The sequence below is a fragment of the Sceloporus occidentalis genome, unplaced genomic scaffold (genome assembly GCF_023333645.1).
Source record: "Sceloporus occidentalis isolate IW3139 unplaced genomic scaffold, rSceOcc1.0.p SCAF_60, whole genome shotgun sequence".
NCBI classification, from domain to species: Eukaryota; Metazoa; Chordata; class Lepidosauria; order Squamata; family Phrynosomatidae; genus Sceloporus; species Sceloporus occidentalis.
The window spans coordinates 3666784-3687050 of NW_028317040.1; the positions used below are offsets into that span (position 1 = coordinate 3666784).

The following is a 20267-nucleotide window of genomic DNA, read 5'->3' on the forward strand; positions in this document are numbered from 1 at the left end:
TCTAATTTAAAGGGCGATGCTAAGCTATCATTTTCTCTCTTTGAAAATACATACTGGGACTTAGCAGAATCCCCCCATGCATTCGCCTTTTGTCCTGATGACATCTGCTTGCCTAGTAGTTATCATACCTGGAAACTCTCTAGGTTCTTGTACTCCATGTCATTACGGAGAAACTCTGGGCCGTGGTTGTGGCATGCCTCGCTCCTCGCCCACCTCCCCTCCAACCACGGCCATCTTTCCTGCATGTGGGGTTAACTCCGTCTCCAGCATCAGCAGGACCGCTCTCCAGCTTCAGCGGGAACGCCTACCTACATACACATCATGAAAAGGGTAGGTTCTGGGTAGCTGGAGCCTGTATGGTAGTATGTATTATACTGACCACCAATGAGATCACAGAAAACACCTGTGTTGATGTCAGTGAGAGTGCTTTCCTGTAACTGATTGGCTGCTTTAAGGAGCCAAAAGTGGTTCAAAACCTGACCACGGAGTGGGTGGTGCACTGCAGCACTGGGGTAAATAATGCGTATTAAAGTACCTACAAACGTCAGTGGGGCTACTAGACTTTCACGTTAAAGACATCTATCTGTAACAGATAATGTTAAAATGGCACTGGGGAACGGAGGATTTAAAGACAAATCCCTCTAGACTCGGATGTCTGTGAAATAATTTAGTAAGTTGAAAAAAAGGTCAGTTGGTTGCAAAACCTTTACGTTTTCTCTAGTGTTCCTAGAAGCCATCATCTCCTGATTCTGAGAATGGAAGGCTGTGTTTGCAGACACGGACATGCGCCGTGCAGAGTACTTGTGTTTAATCTGCAATTGAGAGGATGGATTATCTGTCAAGCACCTAAACCTCTAGGATAGGAGAACAGACTGAAAGAAAATACTTTTCCTAATGGAGAGAGTTGCTATCTAATTCATGTACAGTGTAGGATATGAAAAGGGGTCAAATGAACGGTGTTGGGGAATTAAAGGTTCGGTGGTACCTCGTCGCCTCGTTAATACGTATGGGCTTTATATAAAGTAACACATGATGGATCTGCTGATATTCTGCTTCATGTTTTTTCTGCAAGGAGGAATGTGTTTCAGAGAAAGCAGACAATCCTAGCGGTAGAGAAACAGAAATCCAAACTGCTTGTTTGCTGTAAAAAGAATTCATGAAACTAAAAACGCACAAGCCTCTTAAAATGTACGCATATGTTTGCATTTGTGTGGACATGATGTTTTATAAACATGTGCTAGAGTATAGCTTCATGAAATGAGGTAAGCGTGTAACGGATAGAGGATTGCCGAGTCTCTACATTTTGGAACATCCATGGATACTGCCTAATGCAGCGGTGATGGTGGGTATCCATATTTTGTGCAGGGGTCCTGCTCTGCATTGAGTAATCCTCTGTGTAGCGGGATTTCAGATTGTCGTTGTACAAGATAACAGTAACTGGGGTCTTATTTTAACTCTTTAGAATTGGGTCCAGGGGCGTTGCTAGGTCTCCAATAGATCTGAGGGTAGAGCTTGCAGTGGAGTCTGATTTGGGAGTGGGCGCTGCACATGCTACGTGTGTGTGTGTATATATAATATATAATATAATACACACACACACAAATATTTGCAAAACATTTCAAAAATTTAATGCTGATTTCTTAATTTCCAGCAACCTCTGTGAAATATGCAACCAAATCTATCTGCTTTAGACATCCAATTTTAACTCTATAGTATGTACATCAGGACTTGCTTTCCCTTTAGCTCTCCATTTTCTCTTTATCTCCTCCTCTTTCACCCCCTTCTCATTATCTCTCCTCTTCTTTCTCTTTATCTCTCCTTTCTTTACCTGCTGGGTCACGTGACCGTGTTACATGAGTGGCACCGGAGTCTCCATTCAGAGCTATGAAGTAGAGACTTGGGGCTTCAGTCCCAGTAGCCCCCTTTTCAACCCCCTGGCTAAGTCCTGGACAGGTCATGAAAATGCTCAGTGGCAATGATGGGGTAGATGGACCTTAAAGCTGACAGATAAAGGAATGGCCTACAGGCCTCCTCCACCCCAACTGGAGCCTCAAGCAGACTTGAAGTGCCTTCTGTGTTTGATGAGTGGTAATGCATCTCTTTGGTGTCCCTGCAAACCTCTGATACAGGAACTACCTACACGGTAAAAACAATGCAATACAATAAAATGCCGTTGAGTTCTCAAGGACGACAGAATCTATAGGATTCCTGTAGGCCTCCAAATGGATCTCTGAAGATAACCATTCATAGAAACGTAACAAATGTAATTGAAGAACTGATATTGTCGTATCCAGTAATTTGACTGTTTGCCTCGTGTTTTAAATTTTGAGTATATACTTCTATGATATGCTCAAAGACATATGCTTCATGTGACCATGAATAGTATGAAAGTGAATATGCTGTCATGTAAGTGCATTTCTAGAGCAGTCATTATTCATCCCCCTTCTTCTCCCGACAGGGCACCAATGCCTCAACATTGGAAAAAGAAATCGGCCCGGAGCAGTTTCCTGTGAATGAACATTACTTTGGTTTAGTCAATGTAAGTATTTCCAGAATATCTTCTGTCTTTGGACTCCGTATTTAGTTTTATAGTTTTATATTGGTCGGGGAAAATAGAAAAATGATTTTTATTTGTATTATCCTGATATGTTGGTTTAACCCTCTAAGTGCTAGAATAGTTAGCCATATGTTACCATTTAAAAGTATTTCGTTGACTGTGCTATCGTACCTCGCGACTTTCCTGGATCACACACACAATAGTCCCATTTTTTAAGGCTCTGTCCCACAGATATTAGTCCTGCAATGTGGCCGAGAAAGAAGGATGAAGAAGGTAAGGAGGAAGCCAGTGGGGTCTAGAGGAATATGCTACTAAATCGTTCTTGTAGTGTGTATTTGTTTCCCATTAGTTTCAGAAGAAAGGGGGACTATTTTATATTTTGGTTTGCTTTATTTGAACCAAGGTCAAGACAAAATATTTGAAGCTTGTCCCAATGCAGACTGTTTAACCCCAAGACCTTTAGAAATCGTTAAATAACCTCTTGACCCGTAACCCTATAGATACATACACTATGTTCTACATCCACTCAACATCCTACTTCTAAATCGGTATGATAGTCGTCAGTTTGATGCAGTGTTACGGGATGTAAACTTGTTTATGACTTTGGTATTAGATAACTAAATGGAAATGTTGATTTAAATATAGTTTGTGTCACAAAGAAATGGAAATTGTACTTTCAAAGGGCCCTCTGTTATTTAGTAACATCCAAGTCGCTTATCAGCCTAAACCACATAGCTGTTTGGGTAGTAATTGAAACCTTAGTTTGTTCCAATGAATTAAAAATCTAATATGCACGCTTTAATTACACCGGCTAAACAATAGGAAAAAACAATTGCAGCTTTTAAGCGCTTTTGGTTATCATTTAGTCTTAATGTGGTGCAAGCTCTCTCGTGTTCTCTCTCCTGCCTGCAGGTTAGACCCGAACCCTTCGGTGGAAATGTTTTAATGTAACCGCTGCTTACTGCTCAATCTGCGGTCAATCACCTTTCCAAGTGTCACCTCGGTTCGGTATTTAGAAAGCCGTCCCACCTACTTCACATTCGCTTTAAGTGGCCTCGGATTTTTAGGCAAGAGCTCCCGAACGAATGGGAGGGGAGCGCTCTATCTGTGATATTAATAGTCCTCTAAAAATAAAATCAAACTCATTCTTCTGTGTCCGTAATACGCACAGGGACTTTTTACAATATTCCAGTCGTTCCGGGAAATCTAGAGCCTAAAGAAAAACTGGGCTCTTTTTATAAAAAAAAATAGTGAGCCAAACTTTTTTTTTATCTTTCTTGTAACTATTTGTTACATTGATCTGTACTAGTTACCCGTTATTCTGTATAGCTCATAGCAGCAGCTATGTTGCATGCAACAGCTGTGTTTGGCTGATCGCGTTTCCCGGCACGTGATTTACTTACATCCAGCTCCAGCACTAGCTCTGCTAACCCACGCTAACGCACGCTAACCCACGCTAACCCACGCTCATGTGCAGCAGGTACTCCCATTGATTACAAGCATGTATCAATTTGTGGCAAAGTGCATTCTTCCCTCTACAGAACGTCTATTACATGACTGACCGCCCTGGTAGAAAGGACTAAATACTTGGGGCTGTGTCTTCAAGTGCCCTCAATGCTCAAGTTAGAGAATTTTTATATAAATGATTGCATTGGCTATTTTCAGCGATCTGGTGAGTCAGCCATTACTGCAATGTCCCTTTTTAAGTGAAACATCTCCATGACAACCTTTGCTTTGTAGGGATATGCTGACCATATTTAAAATACTATGAAAAACACAAAAAATGTTGCTCTTAAAGGGACAGCCTACTTCCCCAAGTATCCACACCAACAATGAGTGCATGTTAAAGTGCTCGGTACTTTTAATATGCATGCACGTGGCGGGTCTTCCTAAACACCCAGCAGTGGAGGTTGATGATGATCTCTGTGTGTATTGCTGAGCAGGAGATGCATTTGGCCGTTCTGAAGGTACTCCCCGGGGGTAATACAAAGGCTGCTGGGGAGAGGGGCTCCTGAACTAGAAAAATAAAAACCAGAAGGACAATGAAACCTTCTTAGTGCCTTCTTCACCTTCTTGTTGGTATGGCCCTGTCTCTTTGTTCCTATCATACAGAGTTATGCTTCTTCTTTGTTTCCAATCTGTGTGTGTGTGTATATGTGTATATATTAATAAATAAATATATAAGCCTTATTACCTGTGCGTATGTGTAAATGAATGGCACACTGAGTAGGTAAAGAGAATGAATGGCTTGTTTTGAGACAAATCGGTAATATTCAGCAGGAATAATAAGTGTCTCTTGCTTGCTGGGCCAGTATTGATATTTTGCCGTCTGGCTTCCTTTGCAGCTCAGCGCTCGGTCATATCGGGCTTTACTGCAAAATGTCAGCGTGTATCTTTGATAAAGAAGCACAGGAACGTCCATAATGTACTTTTCTTATCAAGAAATCATTGTTTGCCAGAGCGGGTAACTACCCTGTGCATGGCATGCAGTGTTTTCTGTCTGGGCAACAGTAATAATTAACTCTTAAACGCCCATAAGGAGCTGCACAACATTATACCTGATGATGCTCTTTCTTTTCTTGCTAGATTCTTAATATGTTTGTATTTTCTTGTATTTATCCTTATTTTTTCATCCTTTCTTTCTCTTCTCAGTTTGGCAACACCTGCTACTGCAACTCGGTCCTTCAAGCACTTTATTTTTGTCGTCCTTTTCGGGAGAAAGTTCTGGCATACAAGGTCCAGCCTCGGAAAAAGGAGAGCTTGCTCACGTGTTTGGCAGATCTATTCAACAGCATCGCCACGCAGAAGAAGAAGGTGGGAGTTATACCTCCAAAGAAATTCATCTCCAGGCTGAGAAAAGAAAACGGTACATCATCTCCTCCCAATATCTCATTCGATGACATTAGAATTGCCTTAGCATTAAGTAAAAATCCAAAGTGATCTAAACGAAAGGAACAATATGGATATAGAGATTAGATATATATATATATAGATACATAGATATCCAGAGAACTGCTTTGTTCTTTTGCTGATAAGTGGAGATTATAGTGAGATAGGACAGGCATTAAACTCTCTTGATGGGCCGAACGATTCTTATCTGCTGTCAGATTCTCCGTTTCTCTTCTGCGTGAGCCCCACACTGCCCCCATGTGGCCAGCTATGGAACTTTTTTCCGCTGTGGGTAGCTGTGACATTTGTCGCAGTACCACAAACATTTCTGCGGAAACCATAAATAAATACAAAGCCTTATAATGAGCTCAGATAATATTACCAAAATGTGTACTGGCTTACTATCTGTGTTTTTTTTCCCTCCCCCATCTAGAGCTTTTTGATAACTACATGCAACAGGATGCTCACGAATTCCTAAACTACCTTCTGAACACTATAGCTGACTTGCTTCAGGAAGAGAAGAAACAGGAGAAGCAGAACGGCAAGTTGCAGAACGGCAGCCTAGAAACGCAGGAGCCCGAAAAGCCGGACCTTACCTGGGTCCATGATATCTTCCAAGGGACGCTAACCAATGAAACCAGATGTCTTAACTGTGAATCTGTGAGTTCAACTAAAACTCTAAACCAATTACTGGCTCTGCCTATAATCTCCTGAATACCAGGAGACGGGGGCCTATATAACCCAGGCCTCCGGCGTTAAAAGCATCATGACCATATTTCTGTTGGTTTAACATTAGTTTTACTTGTGTAATGTCCATATCAATGGAATGTTTGTATGACAGGGCATCCAACCTGCGACCCTCCAGCTGCTGCAGGACTACATCTCCCATAATGCTCTTTCAGCTAAGGGGCTGGCTGAGGAGGATGGGAGATGTAGTCCTGCAGCAGCTGGAGGTCCGCAGGTTGGACACCCCTACTCTAACCTATCGTATGCACGTGTAACAGATGTCTGGAGAGTGAAATCTTAAACCAGCACCCACAGGTGATACAGAATGTACAGTCCGATGCCCACTTGTGATTAGAAGGCGTTCATCAGAATTGCAGCTATTGTTGCAATTGTGTTTTATAACTCTTCTGCTTCGGTGGGCACTACAGCCACGCTAGGCACGCTAATGCCTTTAAAGAGTGGCCCCTTTAACTTTATATGTTGCCCCCCTTATGAGTGCATGGGAGGGTTCTGCAGAATCCCTTCCCAGCTATTTGCCACGCAGGAGATGTGTTTGACAGAACATAACTCCTGACATGATATACTCACTGCCAATCAGCTCTGGCACTGGCTCTGCAAATGGAATGCTTTCCTGCCACTCATTGGCTGCTTCAGCAGCCAGTCAGCAGCGAAAGTCACTGGACCACAGAAGAAGTGGGAAGCAGCAACTCTGTAGCTGCAGCTTCTCATTAAGGTAAGTTATTTTTTTTAAAGAATGCATATTACGGTACTCCTAATAACTTTAATATGCATTCTCCCTTGGTGTTGGTGTCAGGGACGTTAACCTGTCCCTTTAAAGGAGTAGGAATGGCTTTATTTGAATTAAATACGGTGCTACTGCCTGGGTCTCTGCACATGGCTGCATCTTTGCCGGACATGGAGGGTGAGGGAACTAAAATCCTATTAGATGGTTACATAGTGATATATATTAAACTCCATTGCATTTTTCAGTAGGCTGCAGTGGCTGCAGTGCATATGGGGTGTATAAAAATCCAAAGTTGTGACCACGACATCTAGTAGAAATGACCTTGTTACTGAACTGTTCCATTGGATTCTTTTTCTAAAAATATTACAATGTAATATTTTATGTAGAAAATAACTACCAGCACAAAGTATAAGTGACTATATAAATATATTATAGTCCTTTTTTAATCCTTGTCAGTTCCACAGAGTCACGGGGGGAACATATAATTTGGTGGCCGTTAAGAATCAATAGGCCCATCTGGTCTGGCCGTTTTCTACTGAAGTAGAGATTCGGACCTTAAGCGGTCCTTGGTCTTGTATTAGGGTAGGCCATATCTTACGATGCCTGCATCTGGTGAAGTGGTCATTATCACATCCTGTAGACCATGGAAGATAGTTATCACCCTATCATTGGGATTTATGATAAAAGGAAGACCTTCTTTACGAGTTTTTTCACCCTTTTAGGTAGACCTCATAATATCCGACTGTTGAAGCCATTTGATTTCAGCACTTAATGTTAAGGATTTGCGCTGGCCATAATATCATGCATGCTCTCTTTTCAAGGTCAGTAGCAAAGATGAAGATTTCCTAGATCTCTCTGTAGACGTGGAACAAAATACTTCCATTACACATTGCTTAAGGTGAGTCGCATGCTGTAAGTGCCACTTTCTGCCGTCCCTACTGACTGACTTGATTCATTGATCACATTTTGAGCAGAACAACTTGGCAGGAGCTATAATAAGTAGAATAAATTGCCATCTTACAAATTGCACTAGTTTATAACTAAATGCAGCTTTAGAAACATCATTTTTAGTACTGCTGGTTGCCTAAATGCTTTCCCAGAAATAAACAGGTTATTTCTCATGTGACAATAACACAGTCACTAATTGGTTGTCGCTAATGTGTGTTATGTGATGAAACCTTCCGAGACGAGAATAAGATTACATTTTTATTTGCGTAAAATGCTAGAAAGTGTTAGTTTTGTCTAATTATAACAGCGCCTTTAAGGGCATTTCACAACCTTCAGAAGCATGACAGCTTTCATGAACCTGGTTTGATCGAGGCGTGATTTGGTTCTGTAAGTCATTCTTATCTGTTGAGTATTTACCAATATGTTACTTTGCTGTCGTAACTCTTAAATAGTTTTGTGTTCTAGCCCATGAGTTCAATAATGATGGTCTGTGGAAACACTAGAAGAGTAACCGCCATAAATCATGGATTTATAGTCCGCTTTGAAGACCTTTAATGCTGGCCCTTTATGGTTTGAACAGATGTTAAAAAATGAAATCTTCCGCTGTCTTCATTTTATATTGCGGGGACATCCTACTAGTTTAACTAGTTAACACTTCTTTGGAAAAACCGCCTTGAGCCTCAGCTTATCATAAGAATTATCAATAGCAGTTAAACATCAGGAGGGTGGTAGATCCACATCTACTGCCGCTTTGCCCTGACATATACCGTATTTCCCCATGTATAAGACGCACCTTTTTTTAGAAAAATGTAGGGTCTAAAAATTGGGTGAGTCTTAGACAGTGGTGGTAGACATTTTTTTTTTATTTTTTTTTACCGGAAAGGGGGACCTGCTGCTTACCTGTGTTGCTCAGCAGCGTCTCTTGATCCGTCGCGGCGACACAGGAACCCAGTGGAGTCACGTGAATGCACATCGCATCACATGACTCCGCTCAGTTCCTGTTCCCATTCGAGCAACGCAGAGGGAAACAGCGCCCCCCATGGAAGTCTGCGAGCAGCACCAGAAGATCTGCAGTTCAGGTAAGGTGGGGGAGTAAATGAATGAATAAATGTGTGTGTGTGTGTAATAGCAGGGATCCGTGTGTAGGGGGCACAGGGAGGCTGAAAGTGATGTGCATGTACTGGCTACCTGAGCATGATAGGAGTGCGATTGCTAACAATTGCTAGCAGCTCACATCAATCACACTCATATCATGCCCAGGCAGCCAGTACAATAACTTTTTTAAATTTCGCCCCCTAAAATTAAGGTGCGTCTTATACTTGGGGAAATACGGTACGTTGTGACAAACCTGGACTCTTGAAGGCCTACCGATTTTATAAAACCTGCCATGTGCTGGGTTTATTTCTTAGCGCGCAGGAGACTTACGTTGCGTAATTGTTGCCCACAAATTCTAATGGAAACAATGCGCCATGCTTTCTTGTGTTTCCCCAGGGGGTTCAGTAATACGGAAACACTATGCAGCGAATGCAAATATTACTGCGAGCAATGCCGTAGCAAGCAGGAAGCGCAGAAAAGGTGAGCTTGGACGGATACAGACAGTTTGCGTTCTAGTGCTTTTATCTCTTCTGACGTATGTTAACATGGGTTACGCAATTGTAGTTCAGTGTTCTGCCCGTATATCATTGCTAATACGGCAAAAATATGTTTCAAGTTAAGCAGGTCCCCAGTTAATGGCTTGTGGCTCTGTTATGCCCCCTGATTTAGCCCTATCGCTTTTTAAAAGAATCCCCGCTAAGCACGTCACACGTTCCTCCTGAAGCTGTGCACCATGGGGATTCCCAGTTGGCTTCTATTACTATTATTCTAATTCTATTATTTTTATTGTGCCAGCAGATGCTGTTACAGTGAGGAATAATGAAAATAGTTAGAAAAGACAATTTAAAATGTACAATAATAGTAACACACATATTGGTGTAGAGGGAGAAGGCACGGCCTCCGTCTTGCACGTTTACAGATGTGTATACCAACTTCCCGCTCAAGGATTCCTTTTCCTGGGCTGCCATTTTGGTTTAGGTAAATTCCATTTAATGTTTGTCGGCATACTCATTGTGACGCTCAGTCTCTTGATCAAGTTTCCAATAGGGTTCCTCTATGAACAGTGCACTCACCTGGCTCTTTGTCCATTGGCAGGATGAGAGTGAAAAAGTTGCCTATGATTCTAGCCCTGCATTTGAAAAGGTTTAAGTACATGGACCAGCTGCACCGATATACCAAACTCTCCTACCGGGTTGTGTTTCCATTGGAGCTGCGACTCTTCAACACATCTGGGGATGCCACCAACCCAGAAAGAATGTATGATCTTGTAGCGGTGGTGGTTCACTGTGGCAGGCGAGTTACTGGAAGTCAACTAGGACAAAAGTGATGATCAAGACTGATTAAATAAAGGGGTGCTTGTCTCCTGGCACTTCATCACTAAGCATGGTCTGTGTGTGCTTGTAGTGTGTACAGGAGCTCTAATTTATTAATCTGAATACATTTACAACAGGATTTAGATAAAGTAAAAAATAACCTAACAAACGTTCTTTTAGTGCAGATTTTGTTTCAACTGCATTAGCCTGTGAATAGTAATCCCAGAAATATCTATCCTGTTATCATGTGTATTACATAAATCATTACTTTTATTTAGTGTTTTCTTACTGACGCTGCTTCTTAACCTAATGTGTCGCATTGTTATCCTGACAGTGGGCCAAACCGAGGACATTATATCACCATTGTAAAGAGTCATGGATTCTGGTTGCTGTTTGATGATGACATCGTAGAGGTTAGTTTGTGTTCTTTTTCTCACGCTCCTCCCATGCTGAAAGACAAATCAGCCCAAAAAAAATCACTAAAATAATACAATAAATTTAAAAAAATAAAAATAAAGTGAGCAAAGTGATCACTGGCATTATTAGCATGTTCAAGAGGTCTGCAAGAGGGCCTCTAACCATACTGCACTAAACATAACAAAAATTAAAAAAATATATGAAAAAAGATGATTATAAAAGAAAAAAACCTTACATCCCATTGTCCTAACACAACATCTAAAAAGTATAACCCTCCTGCCCCCATTCACAACCATCAAACCCGTTAAGCCATAAGTATAAAAAAATACATATAGTACCCTATAGGGTAGTAAGGGGTGGATAGAAAGAAAAAAACTAATGGGGTATTTCCGTAATCAGGAGATGCAGCTAAACAATTTTGGCCGGATTTCTCTGCCGTAACACATACCCTGTGCAAAAAAATCTAAGCAACACATAAGTGTTGGTGGAAAAAGACGCAGAAAACAATTTCTGCGGTCACCTTTGACAGTGATTGGTGGCATGAAGAGTGCCCAAGTACACCTGATATGATAGTCTGCGTTGTCTGCTTTACAGAAATATATATTTTTGTGGGTATTTTTGGTTTATTTGTTTAAAATTAGAGTTGCAATCTCATCATACCTAATTTAAAAATTCTACGAATAATGAACACCTTTTCGTATGTTCCCTGTAAGTTCTGGAAAAGTATGGAAATTCTATATAAATTGGGTATTTCTGAAATCAGGACACCTGCATTGATAAACTTGGAGGAGATTTTCTATCACTTTACCTAATTTTGTGAGGATTCAGAGGGAAAATATATAGGAATCATACAATGTTAAATTAAACTCAATCAAACATTTACTACATTAAAGTAGATTACCATAAAAGATCAAAATAAGACCCCTGGAAAAGTATTTTAGTAGTATGTTTTTACACTGTGACAGCTAGGGTGTATGGAAGAAAATAACTATTAGTTTTTTGTGATTTAAAGACGGACATATCTTTATTCCCAGAATTTAATACTTTCATTGTGTTAAATGTTACCTTGTTCATGATTCTTCAGGGTATACTTAATTGTCAGGTGACACAACAGCAGGTACTGATAGGATGTTGCCACAATAAAATCATATATTTTTAAATGATTAAAAAAATACATTACTGGCTATCCCTAGCTATATACCTATGGAAGATATATATATATATATATTTTTTTTTTTATTTTTTGTAATATTCAAACCCGAGAGGAAATAATCAAATCTTCTGCAAAGGCTAATCACTTTTTTTTCCCCCCCAGAAAATCGACGCCCAAGCCATTGAAGAATTCTATGGTTTAACATCAGACATTTCCAAAAACTCTGAGTCCGGATATATCCTCTTCTACCAGTCCAGAGACTGAAACATGCTACGTGAATACATTATTAAATAAAGCCTATAATGCCGACCATGGAACATAACGTCGGTCTCGGAAGAGGAGTTCATGTTCTTCTATTAGTTCCTGAAAAGCCGGTTTCCCTCTGCACTTCAGATAAGAAGCAGATGTAATCCTCTGGAATTCTTCTACAAAGTCCTGTCGATCTTTTCTTCTGTCTTCGTTCTGGCTCTCCAGTGAAGGTTATTATCCACCTTGAGACCTAGTTGGGCTTGTGTGAAGGTCCACTATAGTACTGTAGGCTGGTTGAATGTCACACATCTTCCCAGATCCATGCAAACCAGATAGCACTTTGTAATGGGCAAAATACTACAGTGTGGTGTTCACAAAATCTCAAATCAAAGCTTTTACACATTTAATGTGTGATCTGTGTTATTTTCTAAAATTACGTATAACAGCGTCTTCTTATGACATCAGAAGTTATTCTTTTCTTCCATTTGTTTATTGTTGAAAACAGCTGCTGCTCCTGAGCACTCAATAACAGAATCTTTTGCCTTTTTTCTATTTTTTTCATGTTGTAAGCACTTTTTTTTACGTATGGCTTCGATTTGGGAGGATTGCTGTAGTCAGGAGATGCTAGGTATACACGTTAGGGCTACAATCCTATCTACTCAATCCAAGATCCAAAACAGACGAGCTTTATGTGTTCGAAGCAATCTATACCTGTTTATAAAGCGGTTACTGTCATGCTCCTCTTACTAGCTGAATGTTCAATATGTTTGGAAATTCCAAATGCGTCATGTAGATACTATTTGCCCTCAAATGGACCCTGATTCTTAATAGGACAGCAATTCGTACGCTTTCCTTAAAGGGGCAACTGCTAAAAAGGGCAGTTACAGCGGGGATATCCAAACAATAGATCTAGGTTGGCTAGTTTGCCATTTTACATCCATTTTTATTTAATGGCAGTTTATCAATGCTTTTCTCATTCAGTTATACCAAGTGTATCCCAAGCATCGTTCTGAAGCTCTTTCCCTTTTGTGATGTCTCCTATTTATTAATCTCATGTAAAAGTGACTGCAGAAGAAAAAAAGGCACTGGTAAAAATCACTGTGGCTATTTCTCAAGTTATTTTAGAACGGTTCCACCAAAGAAAAGAAGGTAGCGGCACTACGGACTTCCCTTTTCCTTCCAGTCCCACGTGGCATCACTACGCAAGCATGGAACGCAATTGACGCTTCTGCATATATCCTCCAACTATCCGCAAGTCACACCAGCATGTGAAGGGTTGTAGCAAGACGATAGCATTGTGGCAGTTATAACCTTTGGTTTACATTGTTTTGTAGACATTATATTGTTACCATTCTCATTTAACACAGGGTTGGGCTGTGTGTAGTTCTCCTAAATGTTGGGAAACTGGAAATTCTATGACATTTAGAGCATCATGGGATTTGTAGTTCCCCAGCAGCCATTGGGCTGAGAATAGGTTGAGACTAGGAAGCTTAAAGTTTGTTAAACACTACAAGATTGTTTTTGTTTTTTTTATCTGGTCATTTTTGTGGGACCACTTGTAGTTTTACTTTGTAGACCCTCTTGTGAGGAAGTTTTTCATCCACATACACCTGCCTAGTACACAATTTCAGCCTAGTACGTAGGGTTACATTCCCGTAGCCATCAAAACATGCCATAAGGGACCATTTCAATACTATAAGGTAATTTGCGATGCACACTCACGCCATGAATTCATTTCTCCCAGCTTTGCTAAGATCTCATGTTGCCTACAATTGTTCCTTTGGAGATTCTCTGGCCATTCTTCATGCTTTTTTTTTTTTTTTTTTTTTTTAAATACACGAATGAAGCACTGAATTATCTTCAGTGCTAATGAATCAGCCTCGTAGCTTGGCATTAGGGAATATTTTCTCATGTGATGTGCAATCTACCGTTTAATTAATAGCTTCCTGAATATCTTCCTGATGTGTTAATTACGTATTCTTGACTATAATGACTCTCTGGCACTCCAGCATTTCCTGACAGCATCACGCCAGCACAGACAGCTTTAACTGGCTGGGGGTGATGGGAATTGTTCAAAGAAGCATCCAACATTGTGGATGTATGTCCCGTTAGGCCGTTGCTGCTTTAATGCGTAAATTCATGAACAAAGTATCAGAAAAAAGCCGTCGATCGCTGAACCCCTTACCGTTGCCTTTTTGTCCACCAAGTCTTCCCTTTCCATCTACTGTCTCTCCCATAGTCACCGTTGCTACCTCAAGTACCTTTCCCCAGACACTTTTTTTTTTTTCTTCTTAACCAGTGTAGACCTCACTTTCCCCTAATCGTCTTCCTAAATCTTATTTTCTCTCCTAGTCCCAGTTTTGTAGGTTAACCTTTGCTTGCTTCCTACCTACCCCAAAAACATTTCTGAGGCTACCCCCTCCTTTGCGTACCTTTTTGTGCACACATGGTGGTCTTATCCCTGTAATAAGGCATATTTTTCCAGTGCCAAGACAAATCCAGACCTCGGTTCTCATGTGCTGTCCATGTTGATGGTCTCAAGGGAGATATTTCTAATTGGGAAACGTCAGCCCCAAAGGTAAGAGCTTTCAATACCCCACTTGGGGTCTCCATCCCCCACCTCTATGATTCTCCTGTCCTGGCATATAACTCTGTTCAGAATGCAGGCGATGTTCTGAATTTATGAATAAATCCTAAATGCAACAGGTAATCTACATGAACTGTGCATCCCACCAGATCCACCGAGTCCTTGTGTTTCTGCGAAATGGACTCTATACCTGTCCTGTCTGGAGGCCGTGTAATATCTGAGACTATAAAATAATGTATACCTATAGCACGTCCAAGAGTTAAGGCTATGTTAGTCTTCAAAAGACTCCAATGTTTAAAAAAAAAAAAAAAAAAAACTGCTTTACATCTGTGTGTATATATTGAATATATATTTGAGGCTAATTAGGAAAATAAATTTATTAAAACATGCAATACTTTTTTGGCCCCTACTCTTTCTGTTGCTGTCCTGAATGTGTCTGTGAGTGTGAGTGTGTCATGCATACAATACACTTTACTATATTATGGTATATATTATCTATCGGATGAACAGATCTATACTGTAGGATACTGGTTTTATAAGGAGCAACCTGGTGACTCTTTTACCTAAACAGTGTTTATAGTGTGAATGTACAGTATATACAATGACAGAACAAACATGCAGCATTTTATAAAAGTTTGTTTATTGGGTCTGTGTGCATTTAGCAGCTAATTTAACAGTCATGGGATGCAAAGTCTTGAAAAAGACCGTTTGCCGGTTATAGAGAACCTTCACATGCTGGTGGTGCCAGAGTCCTGTAAGGTACACAAGCCTTCAAACTCTCCTATGCATTCCCCGGCTCCAGTGGCTCGCTAGCGGACAAGGAAGTGCTTATTAATAGAAAACTGGCCATCGTATATACTAGATTAGTCTGATGATAGATGGCCTAGAGGTATAGCGCATATTCTAATTTAAGAAGCTATAAAAATGGTTTATATTATGGACAATTATATTTAGTTCAGTCAGGGTGTCATGAGAAAACCCTTTATCTCTTTCCCAAAGACAACACTTCTGTGTCTGTCTGAGGAGTCTTCACCTGTCTCCTTGGCTTTGTAGCTCTGATGCATTTGACTTCCGCGTGGAACGTTTCTTGAGGTCACCAAAGTGTCAGCTTTAAACACATTAAACTGAAGGCTTTGCAATGTTTTTTTATCCATTTACGAAGGCCTTTATGATTATTTTCCAATATACCTCCATGTATCGAGTCTCCTCCATTGCGATTTAGTCTGACACATGTTTACAATAAATGTGATAAGGTGTGTTGAGCAAAGCTATTTGTTATTAAAATAAACATCAAGCAAAATAACATTGGATGCGCTTCCCACATGCACAAAACGACACAAGGTATGTGTAACTTGTAACCTTAGAGTTATATGATTTCCTTCTGATGTTTTAGAAGTGACGGGTCGGATGAATTTGGACGATGACATATATCGAAAACAAGGATTGTCAAATCTGCACAGAACGTGACATATGCAATTATTTTCCACTCTGTATCAATACATACAAGGGATGTGCTTATCTAATGACTGTGCTGCTCCCTGATTTAATTTTCTCTAGTTTTATACACAGATCTGGATTGTGAGATTGCCCCCTTCTTCCTAATTTTACAGGGGGCCTAACCCAAACCCTGAAAAACATCCGCAGGCCATTATCCCTCCTCCACCTAATTTTTACAGTAGGCAGAATGCATTCCAATAGGTAGAGTTCTGCTTCCATCCAAGCCCAGATTCATCATTCACTTTAATGTCCGTGACATTCTTTTGCTGGTCAGGATACGGAAATTCTCCTCTCAAACAATTGCAGATCTTTATTAATGTTTACTGACAATGTAGTATCTTGCTGAATGTTGTCTGACACAAGCCTGCATCATCACTCAGATTACAGCATACGCAAACATCTTGGCCTACTGAATGACTGATCTAAAGGGAGAGAAGCTTTGTCCTCTGTACTGCAAGCACTTAACTTGCCCACTTCTCTGTGCAATAAGAATCCATCACCCTTCCCCTCCTCCCGTTGAAATCACATCCCACGCAATGCACTCATTTGCGCTCTGACAAAAGCTTGGAGTTAACCTGATTCTCTCTGTTAACTTTTCATGTCTGCATTAATTGGAGCACTACTAAATTCCTCAGATTTAAACAAGTATTCTGTTCCATCAAAGGCAAGTGCAAAACATTCTGGTAAAATGATACCTCCGCTACCATCTGCATTTTATTGGATGTTGCTTCTTTAAATTTTGATGTGGCCCTGGTTTCAGCAGAGCCTCTCATATGCCCATACCTCTTCTCCCTAACCCCAGCTGCTTGACTGGCAGGAGATGTATGCAGCCAGCTGCATCTCCTGCTACCACGTGGAACACTTACTACCGGTCAGCTCGGTGGAGGGATCTGGGAGAGTCTAATCACGCTCCCCATGGGCATGCGCAGAAAGTGCTCCCCCTGTGTGTAGGCACAGAAAACAAGTTTAATGAATGCCTATGAAATCCCTTAATATGCACTGTTTGATGATGGTGAGGCTGCATGGGACATTGAAGTGTCCCTATAAAGTGAGTCCGGTTGTTTAACTGCATGTACTGCAGTTTCTATTAGACATCAATTTTAACAAATGTTGCCTAATTTGTACATTCGTATAAATCTCTGAAAATGTGGAGTGACCCCCGATGAAAAACTAAACAATCACTTGGAACCTGGCCATCTATTCTTTTCCATCTGTTGTGGCAAAGACATTTAAACCTTATAATTACAAAGGAAGAAATGTTATACTGTTACATTGACAAAGAATAAAATAATGCTAGTAATTATTGCCTTTAAGATAATCGCTGCTCTATTTGTCATGTAAATATTGGTAGACAATGCAACATGGAAACCTGCAATTTCTTTCACTTTGATTTTTTATAATCGATTTAAAAGCTATGGGTCACAAAAAAAAACGGGAACCCTTAAGGATGGAGGCATTTTACAACATTTCTGCTATTTCCTTGTTTAGTTGTGATCTCCAATACAAATATTGAAAATATATTCGATAATCATAAAAAATCCCAGGGTTTTCTTTTATTTTAGCAGTCATAGGGCAAATATTAAAAGGTGCTCATATTTTCTATATTTTTTTTAAATTTGGTATTCTGAGTTTCCACCTTAAATAGTATTCAAAGATTTCAAGAGCACATCTCTCCAGGGCAGGGGAAAGTCGGTTTTGCAAGATATTCAATATGCAGGAGTTCCTACCGTTCCTACTTCACCATTCATTATAATGGACCGATACTGGCAGATTGCTCCAGCAAGAAGAGCTGGGCTGGCCCTGTATAATGCATAATTCAATGAGTAAGGAGACTGAGTAAACCCATAGTAGGTACTTTATTCAGCCTGATGATGCCCCTTTTCCAACATCACCCAGAAGTTTTGGAGGAAAATAATCGGTCTGGAACAGCATAGTAGGAAGCATCCAGTCCACCACGGTGTCTATGTCTAGTGAGTAGCATGCAATCCATATGGCTAGGCGTTGTACCTCGGACAAACGAAATGAATAAACTGCGGTACGTCCAGTAGTTCCCACACCCTTTAGGATGGCTGTAATGATTGTCTCTAATGTCTGAGGACCTAATGAGCTGCGATCTCTAACTGAATTGAAGGCTCTGAGAAGCCCCAGTGCAACAATCACAACAAACATTTTAAAGAAGAACAAAAAGGGAGCATGTATTACTACATTGGTTAAAAAGCATAGTTTCACACTTGCTTTTCTCCTTTCACAGAAAAAAAATCTTATTTTAGTATATCTCCCACGTGTCTCTCTATTTGGTGGGACAGTCCTTCTTTTGGCCCTAAACGCCCCTGTCTCTCTTTCCCCCGGTGATGTCCCTCTTTGCTATCATCTTAAATTTTAGGTGGGTATGAATGTATCCCAGTGTCCTAGAACCCTACCAGTTCCAATAATGTGCATAGAAACAGCAGAAAATAAATAACTTTCTTCTTCTCCTAATTGTCTCAGTAACATAAATAACAATTTAGAGGTCATATAGTCATGTAAAAAAAAAAGTATTGGGAAAGTATTGCCCCCTAGCCAAACCCCTAAAACAAAGGTGTCTGGCCATTTGAAATGTTGAGAGGTATGTTTATAGTCCATATATATTTTTAATTATATACTGGGGGGGGGGGTGTTTTATTCAAATTGCTATAAACAGGGATAGTCTTACTAAACCTGTTTTTAATGCAAGATGTATTTTGTAAAAAAAATGTATAATTTACCTTTAACTACGTCAAGGCGAGCTGCGGTAGCTCCGGATGTTGTGAATGGCTTATTGATTGCGCTTATTGCTTTTTTAAATGGTCCGTGGGGAATACATGTAAATTCAGCATTTAGTCATCACGGACCTCGGTAGTTGGTAGGTATATCAGTCAGGGAATTGCTTTAGACAAGTGTGGGTGGTTAGACCCAAAAGATGGTCTGTTTATTATGTTAATTCCTACGGCATTTAAAGAGACAATAAACATTCTTTATTATAGCTTTGTGGAGAAAGCTAAGTATTATTCAGATGCAGCTACATTTTTGACAAAACACTTTGAGGAGATGTATAACGGGTTATCCTAGTGCAAAGTTTGTAAAGAGGTCCTATAATAATAGCAATTAACAAAATGTTTCTTCCAGACCTAGACTGGCCATCTGGCACACAATGCGAATGCACAGCGGGCATCTGGCCTACTGAATTCCATACTGTACCGATCTACTGACATATGCTCGGTCGCACACAATGTGTGCATAGCACTTTAATGTGGGCCTGCACTTATGAAGCCAGCACTAACACTTATTTCATTTGGTGCCCTCTGACCTTAAAGTCTCTGGGCCTCCTCGTCATCCCAGTCCAGCTCTGCTTTCTTCTAACTCTTATGGTCATGTAACCTCTTTTCAAACTATGCACCAGAATTCATTACTCCCAATATATTTTATACTGAGGCATAGTGTGTCTGTCTGAGTGTGTTAGTGTGTGTCTGGTGTGTTGCTGTGAGAATGTGCTAATATACCCAGACGGACAGGGGCGTAACTAGAAGCCTCAGGGCCCCGGTGCGAGAATCTGTTAAGGGCCCCCCCAACCCAATCTACCCTCCTCTCCCACCATCTACCCCCTCTCCCCCCTTCTCAGGCTATCTACCCTATCCCTACCCCTTTCTATCTACATTTTTTTTTAGTTTTTATTTCCTTTTATTCGCCAACCTGACCCCCCCCAGTTATGCACATCTGCCCCAGGCTTGCCACTCTGCCCCCTGATATGCCTTTTAACACCCTATATGCCTCTCTGCCTCCAGAAATGCCTCCAGAAATTAACCCCTATACGCCACTCTGGTTAAAAGGCATATAATGGGACAGAGTGGCATATAAGGGGGTATAAGGCATTTCTGGAGGCAGAGTGGCATATAGGGGGTTAAAAGGCATTTATGGAGACAGAGTGGTATATAGGGGTTAAAAGGCATTTATAGAGGCAGAGTGGTATATAGGGGTTAAAAGGCATTTCTGGAGACAGAGTGGCATAAAGGGGGTTAAAAGGCATATCATCGGGCACTCTGCCTCCAGAAAAGCCTTATGCCCCCCTATATGCC

At 40.6% G+C, this 20267-nt stretch overlaps 1 protein-coding gene across 1 annotated transcript; it reads left to right on the forward strand.

The window, feature by feature from the left end:
- The first annotated feature begins 519 nt into the window (after positions 1 to 519).
- LOC149287495 (ubiquitin carboxyl-terminal hydrolase 12-like) lies at positions 520 to 12107 on the forward strand. Its single transcript, XM_089492835.1, has 9 exons — positions 520 to 543; positions 2459 to 2539; positions 5210 to 5423; positions 5880 to 6106; positions 7739 to 7815; positions 9357 to 9440; positions 10056 to 10253; positions 10608 to 10686; positions 12006 to 12107. Exons 1-9 carry the CDS (start codon positions 520 to 522, stop codon positions 12105 to 12107), a joined length of 1086 nt encoding a protein of 361 aa, XP_089348961.1.
- The last annotated feature ends 8160 nt before the right edge of the window (positions 12108 to 20267 follow it).

Excerpts from the sequence above, each read along its gene's own strand:
- LOC149287495 (XM_089492835.1), top strand. The coding sequence starts at position 520 with ATGCGTATTAAAGTACCTACAAAC. Across the intron at positions 2,540-5,209 it reads ATTACTTTGGTTTAGTCAAT|TTTGGCAACACCTGCTACTG; the intron begins GTAAGTATTTCC and ends TTCTCTTCTCAG. Across the intron at positions 9,441-10,055 it reads AAGCAGGAAGCGCAGAAAAG|GATGAGAGTGAAAAAGTTGC; the intron begins GTGAGCTTGGAC and ends GTCCATTGGCAG.